The sequence below is a fragment of the Hydra viridissima genome, unplaced genomic scaffold (assembly GCF_058129835.1).
Source record: "Hydra viridissima isolate aposymbiotic clone 2 unplaced genomic scaffold, HvirCarnegie_v1 scaffold_8, whole genome shotgun sequence".
Lineage (NCBI taxonomy): Eukaryota > Metazoa > Cnidaria > Hydrozoa > Anthoathecata > Hydridae > Hydra > Hydra viridissima.
This window is the reverse complement of record NW_028324307.1, coordinates 6,637,322-6,662,294: the sequence shown is the minus strand read 5'-3', so window position 1 is coordinate 6,662,294 and position 24,973 is coordinate 6,637,322. Positions and strand designations below refer to the sequence as shown.

At 29.0% G+C, this 24,973-nt stretch overlaps 2 protein-coding genes and 1 non-coding gene across 15 annotated transcripts; all 3 read right to left on the bottom strand.

Annotated features, from left to right (window-relative positions):
- Nucleotides 1-2,251: 2,251 nt before the first annotated feature.
- LOC145186732 (small ribosomal subunit protein uS17-like) lies at nt 2,252-5,893 on the bottom strand. The gene is made up of 4 exons (XM_090096212.1): nt 5,798-5,893; nt 4,625-4,753; nt 2,977-3,182; nt 2,252-2,448 (listed from the first exon to the last, which is right to left on the bottom strand). Exons 1-4 carry the CDS (start codon nt 5,807-5,809, stop codon nt 2,325-2,327), a joined length of 471 nt encoding a protein of 156 aa, XP_089952338.1. The 5' UTR covers nt 5,810-5,893; the 3' UTR covers nt 2,252-2,324.
- Nucleotides 3,580-3,655, bottom strand: LOC145187209 (small nucleolar RNA SNORD34). The gene has a single exon (XR_013846841.2). It is a non-coding gene; the product is annotated as a small nucleolar RNA SNORD34 (small nucleolar RNA).
- Nucleotides 5,894-10,530: 4,637 nt separating the features above from the next.
- LOC145186668 (dihydropyrimidinase-like) lies at nt 10,531-20,243 on the bottom strand. Of its 13 annotated transcripts, XM_090094870.1 has the most exons (20): nt 19,397-19,445; nt 16,855-18,305; nt 16,185-16,255; nt 15,133-15,227; nt 14,973-15,046; nt 14,566-14,676; nt 14,303-14,380; nt 13,918-14,147; nt 13,712-13,780; nt 13,573-13,617; nt 13,252-13,414; nt 13,051-13,120; nt 12,687-12,787; nt 12,468-12,508; nt 12,024-12,194; nt 11,785-11,880; nt 11,604-11,690; nt 11,464-11,521; nt 11,266-11,315; nt 10,531-11,112 (listed from the first exon to the last, which is right to left on the bottom strand). In XM_090094870.1, coding segments are annotated over exons 4-19 (1,437 nt in total). In that variant the 5' UTR covers nt 15,174-15,227; nt 16,185-16,255; nt 16,855-18,305; nt 19,397-19,445; the 3' UTR covers nt 10,531-11,112; nt 11,266-11,313. The 13 variants fall into 13 exon arrangements, 11 of the variants coding, with proteins under 11 accessions (XP_089950996.1, XP_089950989.1, XP_089950997.1 ...); XR_016454699.1 differs by lacking the exon at nt 16,185-16,255 and having other exon boundaries at nt 11,244-11,315; nt 19,397-19,434; XM_090094863.1 differs by lacking the exon at nt 16,185-16,255.
- Between the last annotated feature and the right edge of the window lie 4,730 nt (nt 20,244-24,973).

The window sequence follows — 24,973 nt, the reverse complement described above, 5'->3', positions numbered from 1 at the left end:
CATTTTAAAAGACTCCTGTAAAAGAAGGACTTCACTAAGCAGAAAAATGTAAATTTACAAAGAAAAAAGAGACTGAGCGGAATTTCAAAAAACAATTGCAGTTAAAAATCTTATAAGACAGGTGATGAACTTTCTTAAGTTGTGATTTAACAGATAGTGAAATGAATGACATCAGTGGTCTCAATGAAATCTTGTTTCAAAACAAACTGATTACCAGTGATTACATTTTAGTCAAACTTACTACTAAAAAAAATTCATGGATGAGAATTTTTTTTTAAGGGAGCCTTCTTTTTTTTTTTTATTCTTCCTACAAATGATCATATTTTTGAAGTGTCATCTAAAGTCCTTAGAAAATTATCCAGATCACTATTTCATGGAAGGACTACTTGAGTTCCTCGACATTTTTTTTTTTTTCATGTGGACAAAACAGCTTATGATGATGCACTGTTATTTAAAAAAATGTTTAAATTTTTGAGTTCCTCGTCGCTTTGTTTTTCGTGTGGACTAAACAGCTTATGATGGTGCGCTGTAACTTGAAAAAATGTTATTTAGATGGTGGAAAAAGTATTTTTTATCAATAAAAACCTTTCTTTTCTTTATTTTCAATGTCCTTTTTTTCAATTTTATACTAAACTAGTAACCAAAATTATGCCGAAAACATAGTGTAGAGTTTTAACTCCCTCAGCCTCTAAAATATTTGGCTCCGCACCTATTCACTACTATTACTCAGTTCTCATTGTTGATTTCATGTTCCAGTACTGGACTAAAGTGAATCACCTTAATACAACTCGCTTTAAACCTGTGAGCTGTTAGATGTTTGGGTTCGTGATTTCTTATCATAAAGGACATTCATCTTAATCCTTTCGCATATAAAAAGATAAGATATGTTTTAACCAGGCTGAGTCAGTAAGTCTCTATTCCTACTCCGACTCCTTGATTTTATCATGGACCGGATCCGACTCCCGACTCCTTCATAAGTAACATATTTGTAACAACAAATTTACTTTATTAAAATGTTAATACTGGCTATTTCATCACCATGATACAAATAATCCAACCACTTAGTGCTTTAAACATTTTTTAGAAAACAATTTCTGAGCAAACAACTTTTCTGAACTCTTGTTATGCAATGAACTCTAATGCAGTCACTAATAAAATTATGGATGTCAAAATCATGTTTGAAATAGTATCAGTTGGACAGAAAGAACTTGTTCTTCTTTAAGTTCACATTCTTGAAGAATCTTTTCCACCAAGATCTGGAGAAATTCGCTGGTGATAAGCTTCGGTGTTTTTTACTGCCGATGTCTTGGTAACTTTTTAGTTTTTTTGAAAAACAAATAGGACATAGATTTCAAAATAGTTCACTCTGTTAAGAAACACAAAGCATCCCTTGAGAAGTTCTTCTTTTTGTTTAACAGTTTCTTCTATCACTAATTTTCTAATACTTTCTCCATAGAATTAAAGTTAATTGAGTACTTACAGTCTTTCTAATGCAAAGTTAATTGAATACTTAGTCTTTCTGTTTTGTGAAACAGTTATTTAGTGTTTGGTAATGGCACGCCTAGCTTTCTACTAAGAATATGCAGCAGTGTCAGGCAGTTTAGGTTGAGGGTTGGATCATCATAAAGTTATCTAGTTTAAGGGATGGTAGAGAGCACAGGGGAGGTGATTTATGATTCTCAGTGATAAGCAGCAAAGTGCCCTACTACTTATCACTGTTTTAAAGGCCTTAAACTAACGTCAAACTCCTTGCCCTCCAGAGCGGATATATTCTACAACTATCAGAGCATTCTGGGACTTCTGGTTTTGTAACTGGAGGGCAAGAGTTTGACACTTATCTTTAGACTGATAGAACATAGAACATTGTAATGAGAAACATCTATCAAATCAATATGAAAATTTTAAAACTTTGAAAGACTATTCTTTTTAAGCTAGAGTAAAAATCAGTACAATTTTTCAGGAAGTTTGAGGCACAGTGAATCAGTAAATCTGATTCACTGTGCCTCAAACTTCCTCTCCTTATTTCATTAACTTCCCCTATTTTAAATAATTCCCCTCCCCTTATGAAGTCTTTAGCTTAACTAAACGATTTTGACAAATTTTTTGCAGATTCAAAGATTTATTAACACCTGCGTTCCCTTAGAATCTTTGAATCTAAAGTTTATATAACCCGCTCAGATTTTACATAAAAAATCTCACTCCATTTTTATCTTCCTTTAACAATAAAGTTTAAGATATAAACTGCTGCATGTAAAATGGATTGAATAGAAGTGAACATTCTACTATAGAAAATACACTGCTTATTGTTCCAGATTTATCTTTCTTTAGAATTTATCGAAAGATTTTTTAGCCTTGGTTGACTTGGAAACTTTAAGAACATTAAATCTTTTTGTCTTGCTCAAGGGACGACATTGTCCAACTGTTACTAAATCTCCTAAAGCAACGTCGCTAAAAGAAAAACAGAAAACAACCTTTAAAACATGACATTTACTACCATACAATATAGACTAAAAGAAATTGTTACACTTTTAAAAAAAGTAAACACTCAATCAGAAAACACAATATTCTTTTCTAGATGTGTATACCAAACTGAATGACAGCTTCAAGATTGAAGTTTTTTAAATAGATTTGATGAAGATATGTTTTACTGTGGATAGTAAACTGATTTTGGATTCTATTGAAGTTAGTAATGGGTTACTTGATAATTTCATCTATTATTTTTTGGATATTCTGTACAACATGAACTTGGTAAAACCTTATAAGAGACTTTTGGGTTATTACTAACAAATCACATGCACAAATCTGTGTACTTAATGACTGTTCAAAACCCAGCACATGGTAGTAAAAATGTTTTACAGAAAGAGACTGATCCATCCATACCAATATCAGTGAAATGTTACAGATTAGGGTTTAAAAATTAAAAGGGAAAAATTTAATCAACCATATCACATTAAAAGGCATTAAAACATAACTTACAGAAAGCAAGGAGACATATGTGCAACCAGATTTTTGTGACGCTTTTCATAACGCTGATATTTTTTGATGAAATGAAGGTAGTCTCGACGAATTACAATTGTTCTTTTCATCTTTAAACTTTTCACAATACCAGTCAAGATACGCCCTCTAATACTCACATTTCCTGTAAATGGACATTTTTTGTCGATGTATGTTCCCTCAACAGCCTAAAAGGTATATTACTATAAATTGTTAAGTTCTTCAAAAAAAAGTTTGTAGCTATTAAGCTAAATTAGGATTGTATTTTGAATGCAATTACTAAATATACTTAAGGATATTACAATAAAATTTAAAGCAGTCTTAAAAACTCTTTACAAAGTAATAGCTTTTTTCTTTTTTGAGCTCAGAAATATTATCTTAATCATTTACTATCAAACAATCTAGGAAATAATCATCAAAGCTCAACATTAAAATTGTTTCCTTGTTTCCATCAGGCTCATTAAATCATAAAAAATCATTTAACAAAATATCACTTTTACATCTCATCATTTGGAAATCAAAGTAAAACATAATCTGTAAGAAAACAACTTAGCTTGGTATGCAGAGGAAGCATAAGGAAAAAATTCAGAGCTCAGAACTTGAAATTATCATTAAAATATCAATCAATGTAGGTAAATTAAGTTAAACATCACTGCTCCAACTATACCAGACCAGCTTAGCATACACAAAAATACAGGGAACTTTCAAAGCAAAAAACAAAACAAAACAAAAAACAATTGTTTCCATCAGGCTTATTAAATCATTTAAAGAATCATTAAGTATCAACACAAGTTATCATCATATGGAAACCTATTTAAATGCCACATAAATATGAAGGTATGGGTTTTTTTTTCTGCAAATAATTATTTACAGTATCTAATGAAAAGGAGTTTACATAACTATACACTAAGCTTTATCAAGATAACAATAAAAATGTTTCTTGGAGGTATGCAATAGTTTTATTATTTTAGCAAGTCTTTAGGAAAAGTCAATGGCCAAAAATATAACCAAAGCTCTGCTGGACCTTGCCATTATTGGCATGAGTAAATACGAACACCTAGTTAAATGTTTAGCAATATTCAGACTTTAACACAGTAGTATATTTAACAATTAAGTCATTCAAAATGGAAAAAAGCATTACTGAACTTAAAAAAAAGAAATTAATTTTACAACTGTAACAAATAAAGGACATTAAAGGTCTGTGTCCAAATCAAAAAGTATTTTTTATAGCATTTTAGCAAAACAAGACTAGAGAAGACAAAATTGAGCAACAAAGACTGTTTTGTCTGTTCTTGTAAAGACTTGATTTGGCATTAAAAAAAAAACAATTTTTTAAAACCACAACTCAATTAAGAAATACTGAGATTAATATTGTACAACTTTGTTATATTAGAAAAAGTTGCTAGACATCTTTGATTAGCTCAAAAGTTTAACCTTGTACTGTGTGAATTTTTTTTTATACTATGATATACTATGAATTTTTATAAACAAGAAAACTTCCATCAAATAAACAAATATCTTTAAAGCTATGTTAACTTACACAGCATTCACAGATATTATTCTATTAAATGTTGGAAGAAATATGAAAGAAGAAAATGGAAGAAAGATGAATATTTTTTTTTTTACCTACCTCTCTAGGTGTTTTAAATCCTAAACCAACATTTCTTACATAGCGAAGTTCTTTAGCCTTATTAGTTTTTGCAACAACCCTTTTTTTATTTAAAAAGATGGCTGGTTGCTTCTGAAAGGCCTTTTCAGTCTAAAAGAGAAATGTTTATGAGACTACAATATTTGAAAAATATTTGATACAGAACATGAATTATACTAATTTAGTTAAAAATAAAATATTAGATAAATAATAAAATGGTAAACTTTTAAAGGGCTTCTTAAAAAATTTTTTTTCCTTTAAATTAATTCAAAGAACCTCTATAAAAATAGTTTCCCAATCAATGTAATTCAGAACCTAATTTTATATGTTGAAAAAGGCATGAGACCTTCTATAAAAATTAAAAGAAGTTATATATCAGTACTTCTAATTTAAAGATTAAAATTATGTATAAAATTGATTTTTAGACTTTAAAAAGAGTAAAAGATCAACTGCAAACTAGGAAAAAACCAAATAAGATAAAAACAAAGAAAAAGTTAAAAACAAAGAATTATTTAAAAACTAAGAAAATTTTTCAAAAATTAGAACAAATGATACTTCAGAAAATAGGTATAATTTTAATTGGGATTTGAATAAATTGTTAATCTGAACTTACTTGATATACTTATTTATTAATAAAATAAAATTTATATCAAGAGTAAGACTCCAATGCCTTAGAAGAACTTGTACTAATTAGTTTCTTAGTTTTGCATGTGGCAAAGAAAACATCTTGAGTCAATCAATTTTATGACATAATGGTATGAAACAAACACTATCAAATAGTCGTAATACCTTGAAAAAATATTTTGACTAAGAAAATGAAATATTTGACAACACATAGTTTAATGAACCATCAATATGAAATTAAAGAGAAAATTCGCTTTGAAAAGATTGCAACATTTGTGCATTAGAAAGTGTAGTAACAACTAATATATAACAGTGATTTTTAATAGAATTTATAATCTACTTCATTGAGTCATGCCGTAGATGACTTTCTTATTCATTTTGATAAAGCTTATTATATTGACTATTTATTGGCTAAAAGTTATTCAACATGAGCAGTTTTCTATAAAATCAAAACATTTTCTTCAACAAGAAAATAGAATTTGTCACCTAATCCAGTATAATACACCAAAACAAAGAGGGAAGAAAAGTGACCTGTTCTGTCATCTTGTCTTCGACGCGAGACCTCGTTTAAAAGAATTTCGCATCGGCTCACGTTGTTTGAAATAAGATAATGTCCCACAATGCACTTCTATAATTTTTGTGTGAAAAAAACCTGAACGGTTGCCGACGATAAAGGTAGGCCGTTTCGATGACACTTTTAGACAGAATAAATTTACTAACTAATAAGAAAATAAGTTATCGAAAATTAAAAAAATAGTAAAGATAAGAAAGCTGAAATAGAGGAACTTTGTTAAATTTCAGAATTAAACAGCAAAAGACAGCTTGTTTTATTGGATTTCTTAGAAATGTCCAGTTATAAATAACGTAACTCTTAACTGATGGGCAAAATTACCAGTTTGAAGTCTTGTCTAAATTTAATACCAAAATTTATTCATTTCTATCAAAATTCTAAGATTAAGTAACGGGTCTGGTTTCAAATTTACCGAATTCAACTGCTCGGGTTAAAATTAGCTTTTGCCTGGACAGGTGTGGCCCAAAATTAAATCATGCCATGTAATTCATTGCGGAAATCATTTTAACTGATTTTCGCATTGAATTACATGGCAAAATTTAATTTTGTTAAGCTTGCTTTTTTTCAACTAGTTGCTTATATATATATATATATATATATATATATATATATATATATATAAGAAGAAAACGGCAGGGTCACATTTTTTCATTTTGAGATAAATCATTGTTAAACTTTTAAACCTTTATATGTTTCGTAGTTTTAGGAAAATTTAGAAAAACTTTAAATATGCATCAAATCGTTTATTTGATTTGAATTCAAATACAAAATATGCTATTATGGTTAGTAAAGCTAGAAAGTGTAAAAAGTCGAAACTTTCAAAATGTGAACCTGTATATATATATATATATATATATATATATATATATATATATATATATATATATATATATATATATATATATATATATATATATATATATATATATATATATATATATATATATATATATATATATATATACACCTTGTACAGAAAGTTTAAACGCACTTGTTTTTTTGTAAATTATGGTAAGTTTGGACTGGTGCAAAGAGAAAATCTGATGATGGATCTTCATTTTTTTTTTTTTTTTTTTCTTAGCCAATTATTAATTAAGAAAAAAACACAACTTTCAAAGAAAAAAACACAAAATCTTTTCTGAAATGTAATATGAAACACAAGAAATAAAAAAATTGATGAGAAGAAAGTGCAATAAAGTTTAAACGCACTTAGTAACTTTTTGTCATGGAAATATGTTAATATGGGATATGACCCCCGTTGTTTTTGATACATGCTTGTAATCGGCTTGGCATTAATTTAATAAGATTTTTAATCATCTTGATTGGAATTTCAAGCCACAATTTTGTTAGTTCTTTTTTAAGCATTTCGTGACTTGTTATTTGCTTTTTTGTTAGTTGATAAACCATCCAGCTCCATAAATTTTCGATCGGGTTTAAGTCAGGCGATCGTGCTGGCCAAGTCATGAGTCGAATATTACTTTCAACGAAATAATTGATAATTGAATGTGCTGTATGATATGGAGCATTGTCTTGTTGAAATAACCAGTTTTGATCAGCCTGGAGCAAATCGCAACTAGGGATAAGCGAATTTTCCAAAATGTCACGATACCCATACTGGTTCAATCTTCCTTCGTATATTTTATGACAGCTAACGCCTGAGCCTGATATGCATCCCCATATGCCGACAGAGCCACCACCTTTTTGAATACGGCTGTGTATGTGTTGCTTCAAATATTTTTCCGTATTTTTGCGACGAACAAATCTTTTGTTTTTTCTGTTAATAATTTCAAAATTCGACTCATCGCTAAAGATAATTATTTTCCATTGTTCCACTGAATAATTTAAACGCTCTCTTACAGCATGAAACGAATTTAATTCTTTTTTGCGTAATAACTTACTTATTGTGGTACGACTAACTGTTTTGTCTACAAGCGAACTATTGATTTCTGCAGTCAAAGCTGACACTCCTGCTTTTGGGTTGCGTCTGCTAAGCGTATAAAGCAGGTTTTCATCGCGAGCTAACAGTTTTTTGGGCGCCCAATACGAGGTTTATCATTGACACTACCAGTCGATAAGTAATTTTTTATTGTTGTACGAACGCTGAATTCAGAAATATTCAAATGTTTGCCAATTTTTCGATTGCTCATTTTCATTTTATGCATGCCAATGACTTGCCATTTGATTTTTGATGAGACAGCTCATTTACCCATGAAAATATGATCTTTTGACAAAGTTTTATCAGTTGAAAATGGCTGAAGGTTGAATCAAATCGTAGACGCAGTTTTTTTTGCAAAATAAAATAAGAATAGAGATGCAAGTACAATATGCTAACGATAGCAGGCTTTTGAGTGATGAAAATGCGAAAGGCTGCAAGAAAAAATCAATCAATTAACTAGACTTACGAGTTTTCCAACCAAAGTGCGTTTAAACTTTATTTCAAAAAATTGAAAAGACTTAATTGCTCAGTTAATTTTCTCACCACCCTCCACCTTCTTTATGGTGTCCTTATATATTTTTTTTCTCTAAATCGATAAATTAAACCATTAGTAAAAATAAACATAAAAAATTCGGACCATATCTCATCAATTTATCGGGTTATCATTTCTTAAAAGAATTATAGACGTTAAAAAAACAAGTGCGTTTAAACTTTCTGTACAAGGTGTATATATATATATATATATATATATATATATATATATATATATATATATATATATATATATATATATATATATATATATATATATATATATATATATATATATAATCAACATCATTCTAAACAATTACTTATTTTTGCTTTTGTTTTTATCGCTAAAATATTTTACTGATCAAATTGTTTTACTAATTCGATTTCTGTGCAAAACATTTAATAGGTGTCAAAGTTTTTCCAAGACGTACGTAATAAAAAAACTTACATTCAAAACTACTCGTTTATAGACTTTTATTAAAAATTAAAAATAAAAGATTAAAATAAAAAATTTTACTACGATTTACATTTTTTGATTAAACCTCAACTGAAGTTGACAGAATTAATTAATTTACAAGTAGAGCTATAAACCTGAGTTTTTTAAATGCATTTTTGGAACTCGTCCACTTTGCGATAGATAAATTGTTTCTTTTATTTGCTGAATAAACTTTTAAAAATATTTTAAAGCATGGTAAAATTTAAAGAGTATGGAAACCAACTTCGGAGTGTCCGTTAATCATGATTTAATAAAATAAAAGAACAAAAGAGTATGATACTAGTAACTTTTCTTATATTAAATGTTCAAAGCATTCGCCCTTTTTATCTATGCATAGTTGTATTATCTCAGGTATTTCTCAAACGTATTGAACCACTCTTAATTGGTTATTACAAACACTATCTCTGCAATCTATTTTTTTAGGATTCGCACATCTTATTTTCAATTAAATATTGCTCGATTTGGTTTAAAATCGTGCCAAGTCCAGCGAGCAAAAAGGTGCCAAGTCCAGCGAGCACGATAGGTGGTCGATTATCCGATTCCCTCGTTGTTAATGTTCTCGGAGGAATTTTTCCACATGAGGTTTTTCGTTCTCATACAAGATCTGTATGTTTTTAGTGCCTGACGTTACTCGTTGCTTCTTAATTATGCTAACAGCAGGCTTGAGGTAAATTTCTATATATCTTGAGGTTAGAATTATTTTTTTCTATTGCCAATTTTAAAATTTGGAAGAAAATGAGTTACTAATTTTAGTAATGTTACTTTTAAAATGCATTTAATTAATCAAATTTTTTCTAAATAGTTTGTTTAAATCTAAATCATTTAAAGCATAAGTTATTACTTCTTTAATAAAGAAAGCTAAAATTTTTAGTAATTTTTACTTTTAGAAAAAAAATCAAAAAACATTCTCCCAACATTTAAAATGAGAGAACAAAATAATTCTAACTTCACGATATATATTAAAGTACTTATAGTTTTTCAGGAAAAGAATAGGAAGGGTGCCTGTCGTATTTATTTTAACATGACAAAGCATAATTATCATTACTTCTGGATACTCCTAAGAGTATAAAGAGGTACAATGAAAAACAATAAAAAAGCAATTAAAGATTGTAGGTTCGCATTAAGGTTAACTTAAAGAGTATTAAATTCAGAACTGATATAATTTTTATGCTTTCCTGAGTTTTTCTATTAAAGCAAAATTTAAAAAAATTTAGAGTTAAATAATAAGCACAAAGAGTTGATTTATCAGCTATTAACTCGATTTTAATCTCGATTACTCGATATTAATCTCGATTTCTACCATTTATACGTTTAACGACACTCATCACGTCGTTAAAAATGAACGATGATCAGGCGTTAGGGCCCATAACAACTAAAATATTTGTTAACAAACTACGCAGAAATATTTCACTTTTTTTTTTTTTTAATCTAAGCTAGTAAGTGAAATAAGGAAGTTAAGTTGACATGGAGTGACCCATCTATAACCGTAGGAAAATGCGACTATATCGATACGCAGAAACAATATTTTCCGTGTTTTTATAAATGACGATTAACAGCTTTGTTAAATTTACTTTAAATTCTTTCAACATTTATCTTACAGAAAGTTCATTTCTCTTTTAACTACAACTAAAAAAAAAAAAACTTAAAAAAAATTTAAAGCCTAATGGAATAAAGCGCGTGATAAACAGTGCGTTGGAAATAAAGACTGACAATCAATAAAAAATAAGTCGATAAATGAATATGTATTCGTGGTAAGTTACATTTTTTCTGCTTTATAAAAAGATGTTATAAAATATTTTTAAGGAATTTTGTATATACAAGTTTTTATAAAACAAAAAGAAAAATGGTCCAAACAATAAACAGTCTAAATGTGTAAAAAAGCAGCTGAATAGTTAACAAAAATGGCAAAACACAAAAAAAGTATTTTTTTTTTTTATAATGTAAAATTTGCTATAAAGTAGCCTAATGGTTAACAACTTCTTTCTGATAGTCACTGTTTCCACCTAGAGAACCCAAGAAATCTAGCATGTCATCTTTCTTCTGAGAGCTTTTGGTATTTGATTGTTGAGGAAAATATAACGAAGAATCACTACCAAAGTATTTCCGACCACTGGATTCAACACTTGCGTTTTGTTTCTGATGCCTCTGTACTTGTTGCGGATAAGCTTTCGTCGTGTACTCATTACTACTACTCACTGACATCTGATCTGCGGTGTTGTTTTTTAACTGAGTGGGACGGTCACTGATCTTATCCAGCGATTTTGCGTTATTGTTTTGCTGTTGATGTATTTGATTCTCTTTTGTTGTAGCTTAACGGAAATGAAATTTATTTAACGAACAACACCAAATTTACGAACTTTCACTTCAAACAAAAACCCACTCTGATGAAGGATGAAATATTCCCACAAATATATTACTTCTAAGTGCAAACAAACATTACCGAAATATAAACAATCAAATACTTTTTTTAGTTTGCTAGCTTGAGTGCTGGTGCCATTGCTTTTTTAAAGCTCTTAAAAAAAACAAAAAAAAAAAACAACGTGAAATGGTGCAAATATTTGTGTAATTATCTGAAGTTCTGCACATTTTATGTTTTATACAACTAGTAAATAAATTATTTCTAAACATAAGAAGCCAAATTTGTACAATTACAAACTTACAAAGCTTTAACACTGGTCCCTTGTATGGTTCTCTATCAACCTTTACAGGCGCAGCAGCCTGGCAAATGCATGTAGATAGTATAAAAACATTTATGAAGATGAGAAAATAAACAGGATAAATGAAGAGTTATTTGTTATACCTTTTCCTTTAAAAACTGTCTGTTATATACATATTGAGAAAATGCTGGTCGGAAGATGTATTTGCCAGATCCTCCCATTACACTTAACTAGTAATAATAATAATAGTAATTACTATAATAATGAAAGGACATATCTAAAATCACAAAACAGAATTTTAAATTATACGAAGACGTTACTTACGCCGTTAACGCGATGGTACACTATCTTTCCGCGACTAATAGTAACTTCAGTCACACCATGACATGTCATACCTTCAAAAATATTGAAGTCAGCTGCCTATAAGATAAAAATGGTGCTCAGATTTAGTTTAAGCAAAATGTTTAGATTTTGATAGAAAATAAAACCCAAACTAGAAATCAACTCAATAATACTGCAAATAAAATTACAAGAAATCAATCAAATCAAAAACATTAATTTACATGATGATGAGTTTCTGCAGAAATAATTCTTGTTGCAAAAGGATCCCATACAACTATATCAGCATCAGATCCAATAGCAATTACACCTTTTCTAGGATATATATTAAAAATCTTGGCAGCAGTTGTACTTGTGACAGCAACAAAACGACAAGGGTCCATACGACCTGCATGCTAAATTTGAATTCAAAACAAATAAAAAATCAAAATATTTTTAAAAAAAAATTGCTCTTGTTATATAAAGCATGAATGCTTGAAGTTACTCTTAAAATCACATTCCATTTCACATTCTATCCCTATTTAGTATTGAAGAATAAAAATTTATTTGAAGTTACTACTTTCCACAGAAAAATGTAATGGATGCATACTACAAGATAAAGTAAGCATTATTTGCTCGGATAGGGGTTGAACTCAAGCCTTAGACTGAATCATAGTCTTAAAAATTACCACTCCTTTCTCCCAAATAATGGACATCCGATCTTCAACACCTACAAATTCAATAAGTCATCCATCTTAAAAACATCACTTAAAAAAAAAACACAGAAAACATTCCCATATATATGTATGTATGTATGTATGTATGTATGTATGTATGTATGTATGTATGTATGTATGTATGTATGTATGTATGTATGTATGTATGTATGTATGTATGTATGTATGTACCATTAACGCCATTTGGTATATTTCTGAAGTCATTCTTTCCCAAAGCTTTTTGGTCAGCATTAAAAGTGCAATTGTCTGTACCTGTACAAGCTAAATCTCCGCTAAACAAAATATAAGATAAAACAACTATTTCTATAGTTATCTATTTATTTATTTTCCTTAAGGAATAAAGTAAACTTGATAGGTAACTAAGATCTTTAAAAAAAAAAAATTTTGACCAAAAAATGTGCTCAGATTATTGTTTATGATACAAAAAGTAATCTTATTTCAATCAGTTTCTTACTAAAGTGAATATGATACTTTATAGTTATAAAAGGATTTTACTATGATGAGGATTCTCAAAAAACAAGAACACAAAACTAACTTAGCAAGTAGATCCATTAAAAAAGCAGGTGTTGAAGGGTCTGGTCTCAGCGGAGGTCCCATTACATAAGCTGAAGATAAAAATTAAAGAATTTTTAAAGACAATATCTAACATAAAGAACAACATTTCAATTATTTCAAATAATCAAATTTAGTTAGTAAACAAGACGAGAGTTTCTTTAAAAAAAAAAAAAAAAAAAACCAGCCGCATGGCGCCAACAATGGTGACGGTAATGTGTTCCATCAACTCCCAATCCTGCTGCAATAGGTTCACCAAAACAATTAAATCCTTTGCGACGCATAGAACAAATGACTTCTGCAGCACTTTTACTCATCACATGCACAATGTAAATTGGACAACTTGCCTAAAATAAGTAACTTAAATTTTTTATCATTTAAGCCCAAAAATTTATTTTTGGGCTTAAATGATAAAATTTTAAGATTTTTACTCTAATGATAAAAATTTTAAGATTTTACAATTTTGGATTCAACAATACCTCGTTGTAAAACATAAACTACTAACTTGGTCAGCAATTACAATAGCTCTTTGTGTTGCCTCACCTTCCACCTAAAAAAATTACAAATAAAAAAAATCAAGAAATGTAAGTAAATTAAAAAGATATAAATACGATTAAATAGCACAACTTTATCCCAAAACTAACCTGCTCTGGGCGACACAGTTCATGCCCTTCAGGACCTGTTATTCCCATTTCAATCATCTTTTTAGATTGCTAAATAAAACATTCATAATAAAAAAAAAACAACATTAGAAAAAATGTTAAGTCAACTAAAATTGTCAGAGATCAAAACACTTGAGTTTATTTTAGATTTTTTTAAATAGAAAATCTCTGTCAATGTAGAAACAAACCTCAGCAATCAAGTCACCATTTTCTGCATGCACCTGTGCTAAAGCACCAAATTGGCGACAAGCTTTAAACACATTATATAGCTGATCATCCCTTAGCATAAAAACATCTTTGTATGCCATAAATGCCTTAAATGAGTTAACACCACATTCAGAAGTTAGTTGCTTCATGTCTTCATAGACCTGCTCACTCCACCATGTTACTGCAACATGAAAGCTGTAGTCACAACAAACTTAAAAAAAAAGAGGAAATTGTGTAAAAAAAAATTACTTGTAAAAATTTTTCAAAACTTTAAAAAAAACATAACTAAAAGAGTTTCAGAAAAAATTGATACTAAAATATGTTTGTACTAAAGAAAATCCTGAAAAACATGTTAAGCAAAGGTACCTTTTGGATCAGCCCAGTTTCTCCATTTTTGATATGCCTTAACGAGAGATTCTCCTTTTTGAGGTATAACAAAGTCAACTAGCCATAATAATAAAAATAAAATGTTAGTAACTCTGTCTTTCTACAATTTTTACAGAATAGTATTTAAGTTACAGAATGGTATTTAAAATTGAAGGATAAGGGAGAAGAAGGGAAATAGGAAGTTGAAAGCTTTAAGATGAGTTAAAAATCTTCTTAGTTTATCTTGCTTTAAATATACTTACTGATCATTGTTGTTCCACCAGCTACAGCAGCTTTAGTACCATGGTAAAAATCATCAACAGAAACAGTGCCCATAAATGGGAGCTGCATGTGTGTATGAGTATCAATACCACCTATAAATAAGTAGCAGCATTGAGTAAAGTAGAAAAAATACTAAATACTTTTATTTTGGATACTAAACTATAACGACTCAGTAAAGCTTTTATTTTAGATATTTAAATATAAAATCAAAGTCAAGTAAATTATCTTCATGAACAAAAAATCAAATTTTATGAATTATTAAACTGAATAATTTGGTAGACAAAATCTGGTAGTTTAAGAAATCACTTCTTGGGAATGGATTTGGAAAATAGATTTCTTTAAAATTTTGCTGTTGTTTAATTAGTAATTAAATAACAGGAAATCTAACCAGGCATAACATATTTGCCAGTAGCATTAACCACTGTTGTTCCTTCAGGTGCAGTTATGTTTGGACGCAAATCTCTAAAAAAAGAAAATAATTATAGTCATATATTATTACAAGTGTGTTATTGACAATATGATCTTCTGTAATTTTAAGGAAGAAATACCGAATGATTCCATCTTCAATGTAGACATCAGACTCAAACATTCGATCTTCATTTACAATTGTTCCCCCACGCACTAAAAGCTTATTGGAAGCATGCTAAAATATACATTTTAAAGTAAATAGACAAAAATTATGCAACAACTTGTAAACAGTATTTAAAAGATAATACAAAGAATTGTTTAGAACCTCAAATTTCTGAAGAATTAAAATTGGTCATTTAAACAAATGTGTTGAAATTTAAATAAACTCAGAAGTGAATAGAATCACATAAAATATTGAACAAGTTTTTTTTCTCTCCATATATTAGTCAACTACTAATTGGACAAATACTGAGACAGTTATTAAAATTATGTGCATCATGAAATTTCTCAAAAGTGTAATCATGTGATGATTAAAATGGTGGAGAAAAATAGTAATGGTGGAGAAAAATAAGAGTTTTATTATGAAAAGTAAAACTTAACCCCACTAAGTAAGAATAGTTAAAATTTTAGGGGCAATCAATTGAGGTTACTTTTAAAAAAATATCTGAGTAGGTTTACATACAATGAAGAAGTAATTTGTAAAGTTAACAATTTAAAACATTTAAACTTCTTAATTGCTTAATTTAAATTTTCTGTAGTTACAAAACATTATTTGGCACAAAAAATATAAAAAAACCCACCTTTTCTTTAATCCAGAAATCTAATGCAGAGTTTGATCTCTGCATTGTGAGATTATTATTTGTATACTCTGCACAAAAATAAACTATTCTAAAACTCAGTAGACCACTATTAGCAAAATAATCTAATTTACCAGTGATAACATTATAAAACGTTCTTTTATCATCTGAAAATCTATTTTAACTACTGTGCACCTTTAAACTAAAACTTGATTGTAATACACACACACACAAACACACATTCACATTTATTCATACATAGTCATACATGCAAAGTTTTATGAAAATTATATTTTTTTAAAAAGGATTTGAACCCACATTTTTTTAAAAAAAAAGTAGCACTATTTTTAAAATGTCAAGGAACAATCCTAATAAAAGCACAATACACTTATTACTTGAAGGCAGTATGGAGCCCAAGTCCTTTGTTCATCATGTGAATAACATTGAAAATATTCCCAGCATAGTACTAAGAAAAAGCAGTGCATTACAGTAAAAAGTAAAAGGATTAATCCTTAAAAAGAACAACCTTTAATCTTGTTTCATAGGAAACATCCTGTTTCATTTTTGAGACAGTAATAATTAGGTTTAATATGTCTAAAACTCATAATAAGCTTAATTCAAATACAAAAGATTTTTTCAAAATTATAATGAAAAAATACTTTGTTCAAAAAGAAGAAGGAAACTTTTGATAACTGAATAACAAATATTTCTAAAACTTTATATTGTGATTGGTATCAAAAAATATCTAATTTTTTTCCTATTTTTTTAATTTTGAGATTTTACATCCACTTCCAACATTTTTTGAAATTTTAATGTATGTTAAGCTAACTAATACAAATCATGACACTTCACAGAAAAAAGTCTAAAAACAATTTTAAAAATTCACATTAAAACTTAAAACAATTCATTTTACCATTTACAGACTTGCATACCTTAAAAAATCATTTTTTAAATCCAGAAGTATTTAAAATGCAGTTTAATTTTTTTGCAGCATGGTATTAAAGATAAAATTATTCAAAAACATGAAATATGCTAATAGCTAAAACTTGAGCTTGTGTAATTTACCTTATTGTATGGGACATGAACACGATTCATAGCACTTGCACAGCACTGACATGTCATAAGATTGTCAAAAGCCTTAGTCATATTTTTTAGTGCCTCACTGGAATCATTTGATGAAGATAGAAAAGAATCTATTTTGTATTTATCAACATTTTCATCATTATTGGCTGTAGTAAATTTGCAACTTGCATCACTCTGCTGCCCATGTGTTGTTCCAAAATTTGATATTAGAGGTGGCTCATCTAGTTTAGTGGGAATACCAGCAGCAAATTTGTTAGGTTCCTCCGGCCGAGACCAATTTTGTCTTGATTTTATTTCTTGACCATATAAGGTAACTGGCTCTTGAACACGTGATGGAACACCAGCTGGATGTTTAAAAGTTTGATTAGATTCATAGGTTTCAGATTTATAGCCGGTTACTAACTGTGAAGACGAAGAAGCATCAGGAGAAGTTAAGTCAATTTGAGAGGAATGAAAGTTCTTAAATGCACTACTTCTTTTTTGCCAATCAACTTTTTCCACAGACTGGCTTTCATACAACAATTTCTGCTGAACTTTAGTTACAGGCGTTTCAGTCTGTCTAATAGACATTTTTTGCTCAGCATTTACTAAAGATTGATGGAATGCCAATTTATGAATCTCTTCAGGTGTTGCTTTTTTATAAGATGTTAAATTTGGAGTTTCTTGGTCAATTAAATTTAAAGCAGGTGCAGAATTTGTTCTTTTTAACTTTTTACCAGTTAAAGACCAGTGTTGATCATTTCCATAAACTGATTCTTGACCTAATGAAGGTGATAATCTGTCATTGTTAAAAGAAAAATTGTTATTCTCAAATTTAGTTTGTGACAACTTATTACTGATTTCTGTTAAAGCATCTTTAACCTCTCCTTTATTCTTAATAAAATCAAAGTTTCTTCTAGGTGCAGAAAAAACAAGCTTTTGTGCTGTGGAAAGTTTTGCAGCATTAGCTTTTTCTAGTCTAAAGGGGGATTTTAGCTCTTCAGGAGATTTAGTTTCAAATGACTTTTGTGTTCCCAATGTATCATTAATACCAAATGTTGGCTGACCATTCAATTTTAACTGGAATAATTTCTTGCTGGGTTTAGGAGGATTAAAACCTGCATCTACATTAGCAATATTAAATGTTGATTCATTTTGTGTGTTTTGCAAATTAAACAACTTTTTGGAAGTTCTTAATTCACCAACATTAGCATCTTCATCCCCAATTTTAAAGCTTGCTTCATTATGATCAACACCATCAACAGGCTTTCGTATTCTCCTATCAAGAAATTCTAAATGCATAAAATCTGCATCCATCTTCCTTTCCGAACGACTAAGCATAATGATTACTTAGGAAAACACTGCAATAAATAACTCTGTCTAATCCTTATGTACAATAGAAACTAATCGGTGCAATTCATAATTGAGGTTATTCATAAGAGTTTAAAATATACCTATATAGGATAAAAAATATTTTATTCAATTATGTATAACATCTGGAGAACTTTCATTAACAACATATCTAATATTAAATACATTAAAACTATATATCTATATTATTATCAAAAAAAATTATTTTTTTAAAATTACTTAAAAACTTACAGCCAATCTATTATAAAAAAAAACTTTAACAGAAAAAAAGTTTTTATTTTACAACCAAAAATCTTAGAAATTATTCAATCTGTTTTAAGCAAAAGGTAAATTTGCAACATCACCCCTGAAATATTTTTAAAAAATAGATATATATTGTGCACAATATGAGTGAAAAAACTTCAGTATGATTAATGCATTTTTCTCATGAATTCAGTTTTATTTAACAAATTTTAAATATCTTACTTAGCTTTAGCTGGTTTTTTAATTACATTATAAATGATACTATGTTAATATATATGTATAATATGATAATTATATTATACTATGAGTTTATAATTATATTCAAATAATAATAATTAAGCAAATTAAAACTATCATTTTTCCTTTTTTTTTTTTTTTTTTTTTTTTTAATTCTTTCCAGGTTAGCTTTAATTAAACTTTTTCTTGTTGTTGAAAATAAAGAAACTTCTGTATTTCAATCACTTCCTAGTGTTTAAACATTTTTTGTAACAATAAGGCTTATGTAAGAATTAAAAAAGACTTGGTTACATGAAATAATTTTTTTTATATATAACTCAAACAATTGATCTGCTCAGAGTGTCTGTAATTCTTGTTAGAGGAGTAATCAGGAAGAGAATTAAAATAAATCAGATCAATTAATCAATTACATTAAAAAAAAAAAAAACTATGATAATTATACATTAACATTAGTTGAAAACATCTTTCAGCAGATTACAATTTTCACACAGCATTGATTTGACATTTACAGTATAAGTAGCTTTCAAATATTTTAGTTTAATTTCATACTATCACACCTGATTTTCTTTTAGTATCCTAACAAACTACTTGTAGTTAAACAAAAACAAGAAAATAATTCTTAAAGCACATGAAGCATGCATTTGTCCAAAAAACTTATATTTTCATCTTATTAAAACATATTTTATTTACTTACATCGGAATCCATGACAGACATGTAGGTAACACAGTGGCGTACCTAGGGTAAATAGCGCCTGGGGCAAACACCGATCTCGCGCGTATTTTACAGATTGCTAGTATAACAAAGAATAATTGAAATTGATTAATTGAAAGGGTTATTTCTTTGAAATTATATTTAAAAAACATGATGTCAAAATCAAAGATTTTTTCTAACGTAAAATTAAAATTAAAAAAATCAAAAAAACCCATTGAACCTATAGAGATTGAAAATCTTCTGATAATATTCTCAAAGGTCACACTATCTCAGTAAGGGTGCGTTGTTTACTCTTTTATGAGCAATTACTTTTAGATTTACATCACATGAAGTGCAGATTGTTCAACATCCCTAAGTATCTTGCGTCACATGGCAAAAAAAAAAAAAAAAAAAACTTCTGGAAATGTCATATTAAGTCTATGAAATAAACCGATATTCCACTGGCGAAGTGCTCTTCAACTTTTTTATATAATCAAATATAAACAAATATTAATGAAATTAGATTGCAATTGCAGATGTGTAATCATTAAAAGAAATTTCTAAATGATAGATAAAAAAACAGAAACAGGTTCTTTAAAAAAAAACTCACTTTAAAGAGCAGCCCCTAGAGAGTCAATCTGAATGTAGATGGTGGTCCAATCCTAGTTATCAAAAGGTTTTCTTTATTCGCTTTTTATGAGTAAACCATGAGTTTGGATATAAATAAATACAATACTTAAGTGTATGATTTTAAAAGGTAATTGAGTAACAGCGTATTTATGACTAAAATCTTTTACCTGGAGAGCGCTTTTAATCGGTTAGAGTTGTCTTTCGTCTTTTTTGAGTCATCCTCCCCATGATCGCTGCTGCAAGAATTGTCGCAAGTATTATGCATATAATGTGTTTATGAAGAAGCATTTAGTTTTTTAATTGAGCAGCAGCCGATTAGGCAAAGGTTAGTTTGTAAAGCAGTTCGTCGTCAGTCTCAGCTTACAGCCTCTTTATTGATAGGTAATTCTATATCTATTGTCTAGTTATCTTTATGTGGCAAAAAGAAATATCTTTCTATTTTTTTCATCCTTTTAAAATTAAAAGTATTTTATACTTATTTTCACCGATATATAGATTTGTTTTTAGCTCACCGGGATGGAGAGATTTTAGATTAAATGTTTTTCCAAAATTTAACTGCCTTTTGATTGTCCGCGAAGACTTTTTTTTAAAAATTTTAACAGTAAAAAAATTTGCAAAAGATAATTTAATGGTCTTCTAAGAAAAAAAAGAAGAAAAAAAAAAAAAAAAGCCAGAGAAAAACTACTTTTGAGCTTTTTTTAAAAGCACCATTTCAAACAACTAAGTACATATACTGATTGGTATTTTGTATTTGAAAGCTAAATTCTTATGTTTATTTCCTTTAATAATACAGAGGATTGTTAATGTAGATAAGTAACGTAGATAGAGAAAATATTTTTAGATAGATGTAGATAAAGACACATTACGTTTAATTGAGTAGAAAATCTAATTAATCTTCGTTGTTTCTCAAGTCTGACTATGTGATATTTAGCTCTTGTGTTAAAACCTTGAATTTTTTGAAGAGACTCGAGTTAATGCGGATAAATCCATTTCTCGAACCAATCAGTTGGTGATTTAATTAAAATTAACTTGGATATAACTAGCATATGAGCCATTGCAGCTACTTTTGAATTCATTTTCTGTAAGCCTCATGGCTCCTCCTTTCCCAGTATTAATGTTTGCACCGTTGCAACCAATTGGCATCGAATTAATCCAATATATTTGAGCCGTTTTATCCAATATATTTGAGCTGTTTTATGTACTTTACTAAAAATCTATTTCGTGCTATTTGTCGCTGATGAAAATTGAAAAATCGTAGACCAAAACGCAAGAATCAAAATTATTATCAGCATTTTGAATTTACGGATTGAGATAGTGAACATTCCTTGAAATAAAGTTTTTTTAAATGTAATCTGTGGAATCATTCAATATGATGAATTAATCCCTTTTTTTTTTTTTTGCTTGCTCCATCTGTACGCTTTCTTAGGAGTATTGATCGGTTCTGCAGGTGATTATAAACTCACCCGTGAGACATATCGCTTAATGGTTCCATCAAAACCATTGCAAAGACTTCCGTGCGATGAGACAAAAATGCTGGCTGGTGCACTAAGGTCAACTGTATCAAATAGTAGATATTCAGAAAAAATACAAAATCTTACGCATTTAACCTTATTTGTTTTAACATAGCATACAACAACACGGTGTAACGTGACTGTAAAGCATCTTGAACTAGAAAATATTTAATTTTCGGAAAAGTTTATTAATATTACAACATAATTTGATGGTTATGTGGTTATAAACTTTGCAAGTATACCAAATTCACTTGACAAAATGATCCAATGGCTCATTTAAGGGGGGAAACTTTGATCAAGCAAATAATTGGCTATGTTATAGTGCTATTTTTATTCTTGAACAGAGTTCTGTTCTTTCTACCAATAGTTTTGTTTTTTTAAGATCACAAAATGACATTAACCACGTGAGCAAAGTTTATAAATTAAAGTTATTCTTAGAAATTTCAGTGTATTTATTAAGTGGGTGTTCCATTAGAATCTACCATTATGAAATAGATTCTAATGGAAGATCTAATAAAATGAATGCTATTAATTTATCTTTGTATAGCTGGTGAAACTTCTTTATTTTAGAAAGTTATTTGTGGTGTACAACACTATGCAAATATGCAAACTCGTTGTGCAAATCCAACGTTGCTTGTCTCGATAAAAAAGTTTAATATTCGAGATGTTTCAGATAAAGGTTTTTTTACTATGATTTAGGAACGTTACAATATAAACTTAGGGTTTATGATGAGGCTGAAGATTTTCAAATAGGAAAAAATACTCAACGATTCATACATCTTCGGATGTCTTAGAATTCTTTGACAGTCACATTCTTTGACAAAGGTTCATTTGCTTGCCCTTTTCTTCCATCTCTCCAGTGTTAATGTGCATTCAGGTATATCAACCCCCTCTTTATCTCACAAAGATTAAAATATGGGCTCTTTGCCAAAAGAAAATGAATAAGTTAACTTGCTGGTGTTTTACATTTCATTTCCAAAAGAATATTAGAAACCTACTTTTTCAATTAACGCCACAGTCCGGTTTTTGGTTTTTGGATCAAAATCTTACATGGACTCAAGTGTTCCGTTGCATAAGCAATTTTTAGTTTTAGTTTTTTTAGGTGCTCAGTCAATTTTTTCATGGTTCCATAAAAATTTATGTCATAATAAATAAAAAAAAAAAAAAAAAATTAGCACATCGTATAACCGCACTATACAAGGAAAAACCTAGAGACAACACGTCTTCAACATAAAAACTTGAAAGGTCATGAAATAATTTAGCATGATTTTGTTTGATTGAGCATGATTCAGATTTTTTGTTTTATTTCTGCTGATCTGGATCATCAGTTTTAAATATCAGAGATATAAATAGTATTTATGCATTTCTCTCTAAATACAGAATGATTTGACTATTTCAAAATTTCAATATTACCCTGGCTGCTTGCCCGTTTATCAATTTTCTTTTACGAATCTACCTAAAGGTTTATGTTGGAATAAGTTTTATCAAACCAATAAGTTCGTTATTATAATCATGATTTCAATAGCGAGACACTTCGAGTAAATATAAATTACATTGACTGTCTTCTATCGTAATTATACTTGGTGTTTCAACTCCAAAAAGTTTTAGTATTTTTCACAGAGTTATTTTATTCCAAAAGTGAGAAGTGAGCAGAGTCTTTTAAATTTTAATTTGGTGTTAAATTGGTGAATTTGTTAACAAGTTGCAGAAAAAAAGTAAAATAAAAAAGCAACACCACTGGGGGATATTTCTCGCTTCAAAGGTTATTACAATTAGCTGAACACATTTGGCTGACTTTTCTTTTTAACGATTAGTAACTCTGATCATCAGAGAATTGATTATAAAAACTCCTAAAAAATACTTTTCAACAATCAAAGTAAAACCGTCGAGAACATTTTATTTAAACGTCGCCAGCTGAATTAATATAGTTTTTATAAAATTTTCTTGAAATCAGCTTCACTATATAATAAAGATATTAAATCATAGTTAGCTATTTGCCAGATAGCGACTCGTAGCGGTAAATTCATAGCACCTCAATTATAACTGAATGATCAAATTGAATGATTAAAATATTAGTTTTACATTTCCCACGCAGAGAGAATATTGATTCAAGGAAGGTTTTTCAGACGAAAGGTTTTCAGACGAAGGTTTTTCAGACAAAGAAGGTTTTTGCAATTTTTTGTCTAAGTATAAAACACTTTAGTGCAGACTAAAAATCTCTTTCAACAATTTCTATAATATAACAATAGAAAAGTATGTTATCTATACAAAAAAAAAGTAGATCTAATTAGGGGGTAATTTCCACAAATTTGAAATAAAATTTTAGAAGAATTTTAAGTCTTTTTTTGAGTGATGTCATACCATAAGATAGAATATACAAAAATAAAACTTATCTATTGAGTGCTACAGTAAGTGTTGAAACTTGAAAGCCTAAATCCTTAACTTTTTGTCGACGTTACTCAAATGTGTTAAAGAAAAATTATTAACAGTATCACACTAAAAGCAAATTTACCATATTGAATAAATTTTTTTGTAGAGCAAAAAAACTTTTACCAATTTTAAAAGGCATTGGTTTATTTCTATTTTAGCCATTTATTTGATCGGTAGGTTACGAGGTTTGGTTGATAGATGAAATATTGAAATGAGTTAGATTTGCAGAGATGCGTATATCATTCTTCATACACCTCTTCTCCATACTAAATTTATTTTTATCTTTTTTTTTTTTTTTTATCAACCCTAGAAACTAAGCGTACATAAAGACTTTAACTTTACCAATTACTCTTTCGCACTTATATTTCTTTATTCAACTCTCGTTACTCAACTATTTAACAAAATTGACTTCTGATAATAAGAAAACCCTTTTCATTAACAAATGCACAAACACGATTAAAAAATGTCTTATTATAACTAAACCATCCCGCTATCGAAATTGCGTAAATTCCGATGTGAGAAATAGCTTATAAAGGTGACTCCGATGTGATTTAATCTTTTTATTTTCCGATGGTTTGTGGTGGCTTGCAAAATTTTGCTGTAATTTTGCGAAAACTTCGTAAATAAATACATCGGAAATACCACAATATTACGAGTTTACACCTTAAATACGATTTGTGAAATTACGCGAAAATATCATACGATAATGCGTAAATCTCGAAATATATCGGAGAGTGCGTGAAATTCTCCCCATCGGCCTCGGACTACATCGCACCTCCGAAGTGATACCATTCCTTACCATCGCATCACATCGGAGTCACCTTTATAAACTATTTCTCACATCGGAATTTACGCATTTACGCAATTTCCGATGGCGGGATGCTCTAATTATAACGAGGATCTCATTAAGTGAGACAAGAACTTGGTTCAATTTTAACAGCTTTTCTATAACGGCGAAAGCTTTTGTAAATTCCAAAGTATCTGGTAGATTATATAAAAACTCACAATA

Bases quoted from the DNA above. Each gene is read 5' to 3' on its own strand.
- LOC145186732 (XM_090096212.1), bottom strand. The intron at 3,183-4,624 runs GTAGGTAAAAAA...TATACCTTTTAG, and splicing joins GATTTAAAACACCTAGAGAG to GCTGTTGAGGGAACATACAT. The intron at 2,449-2,976 runs GTAAGTTATGTT...TTTTTCTTTTAG, and splicing joins CATATGTCTCCTTGCTTTCT to CGACGTTGCTTTAGGAGATT.
- LOC145186668 (XM_080062859.2), bottom strand. From the start codon at position 18,192: ATGCTTAGTCGTTCGGAAAGGAAGATGGATGCAGATTTTATGCATTTA. The intron at 14,381-14,565 runs GTAAGTATATTT...TATTATGGCTAG, and splicing joins TGGTGGAACAACAATGATCA to TTGACTTTGTTATACCTCAA. The intron at 11,522-11,603 runs GTATAACAAATA...TGCATTTGCCAG, and splicing joins GACAGTTTTTAAAGGAAAAG to GCTGCTGCGCCTGTAAAGGT.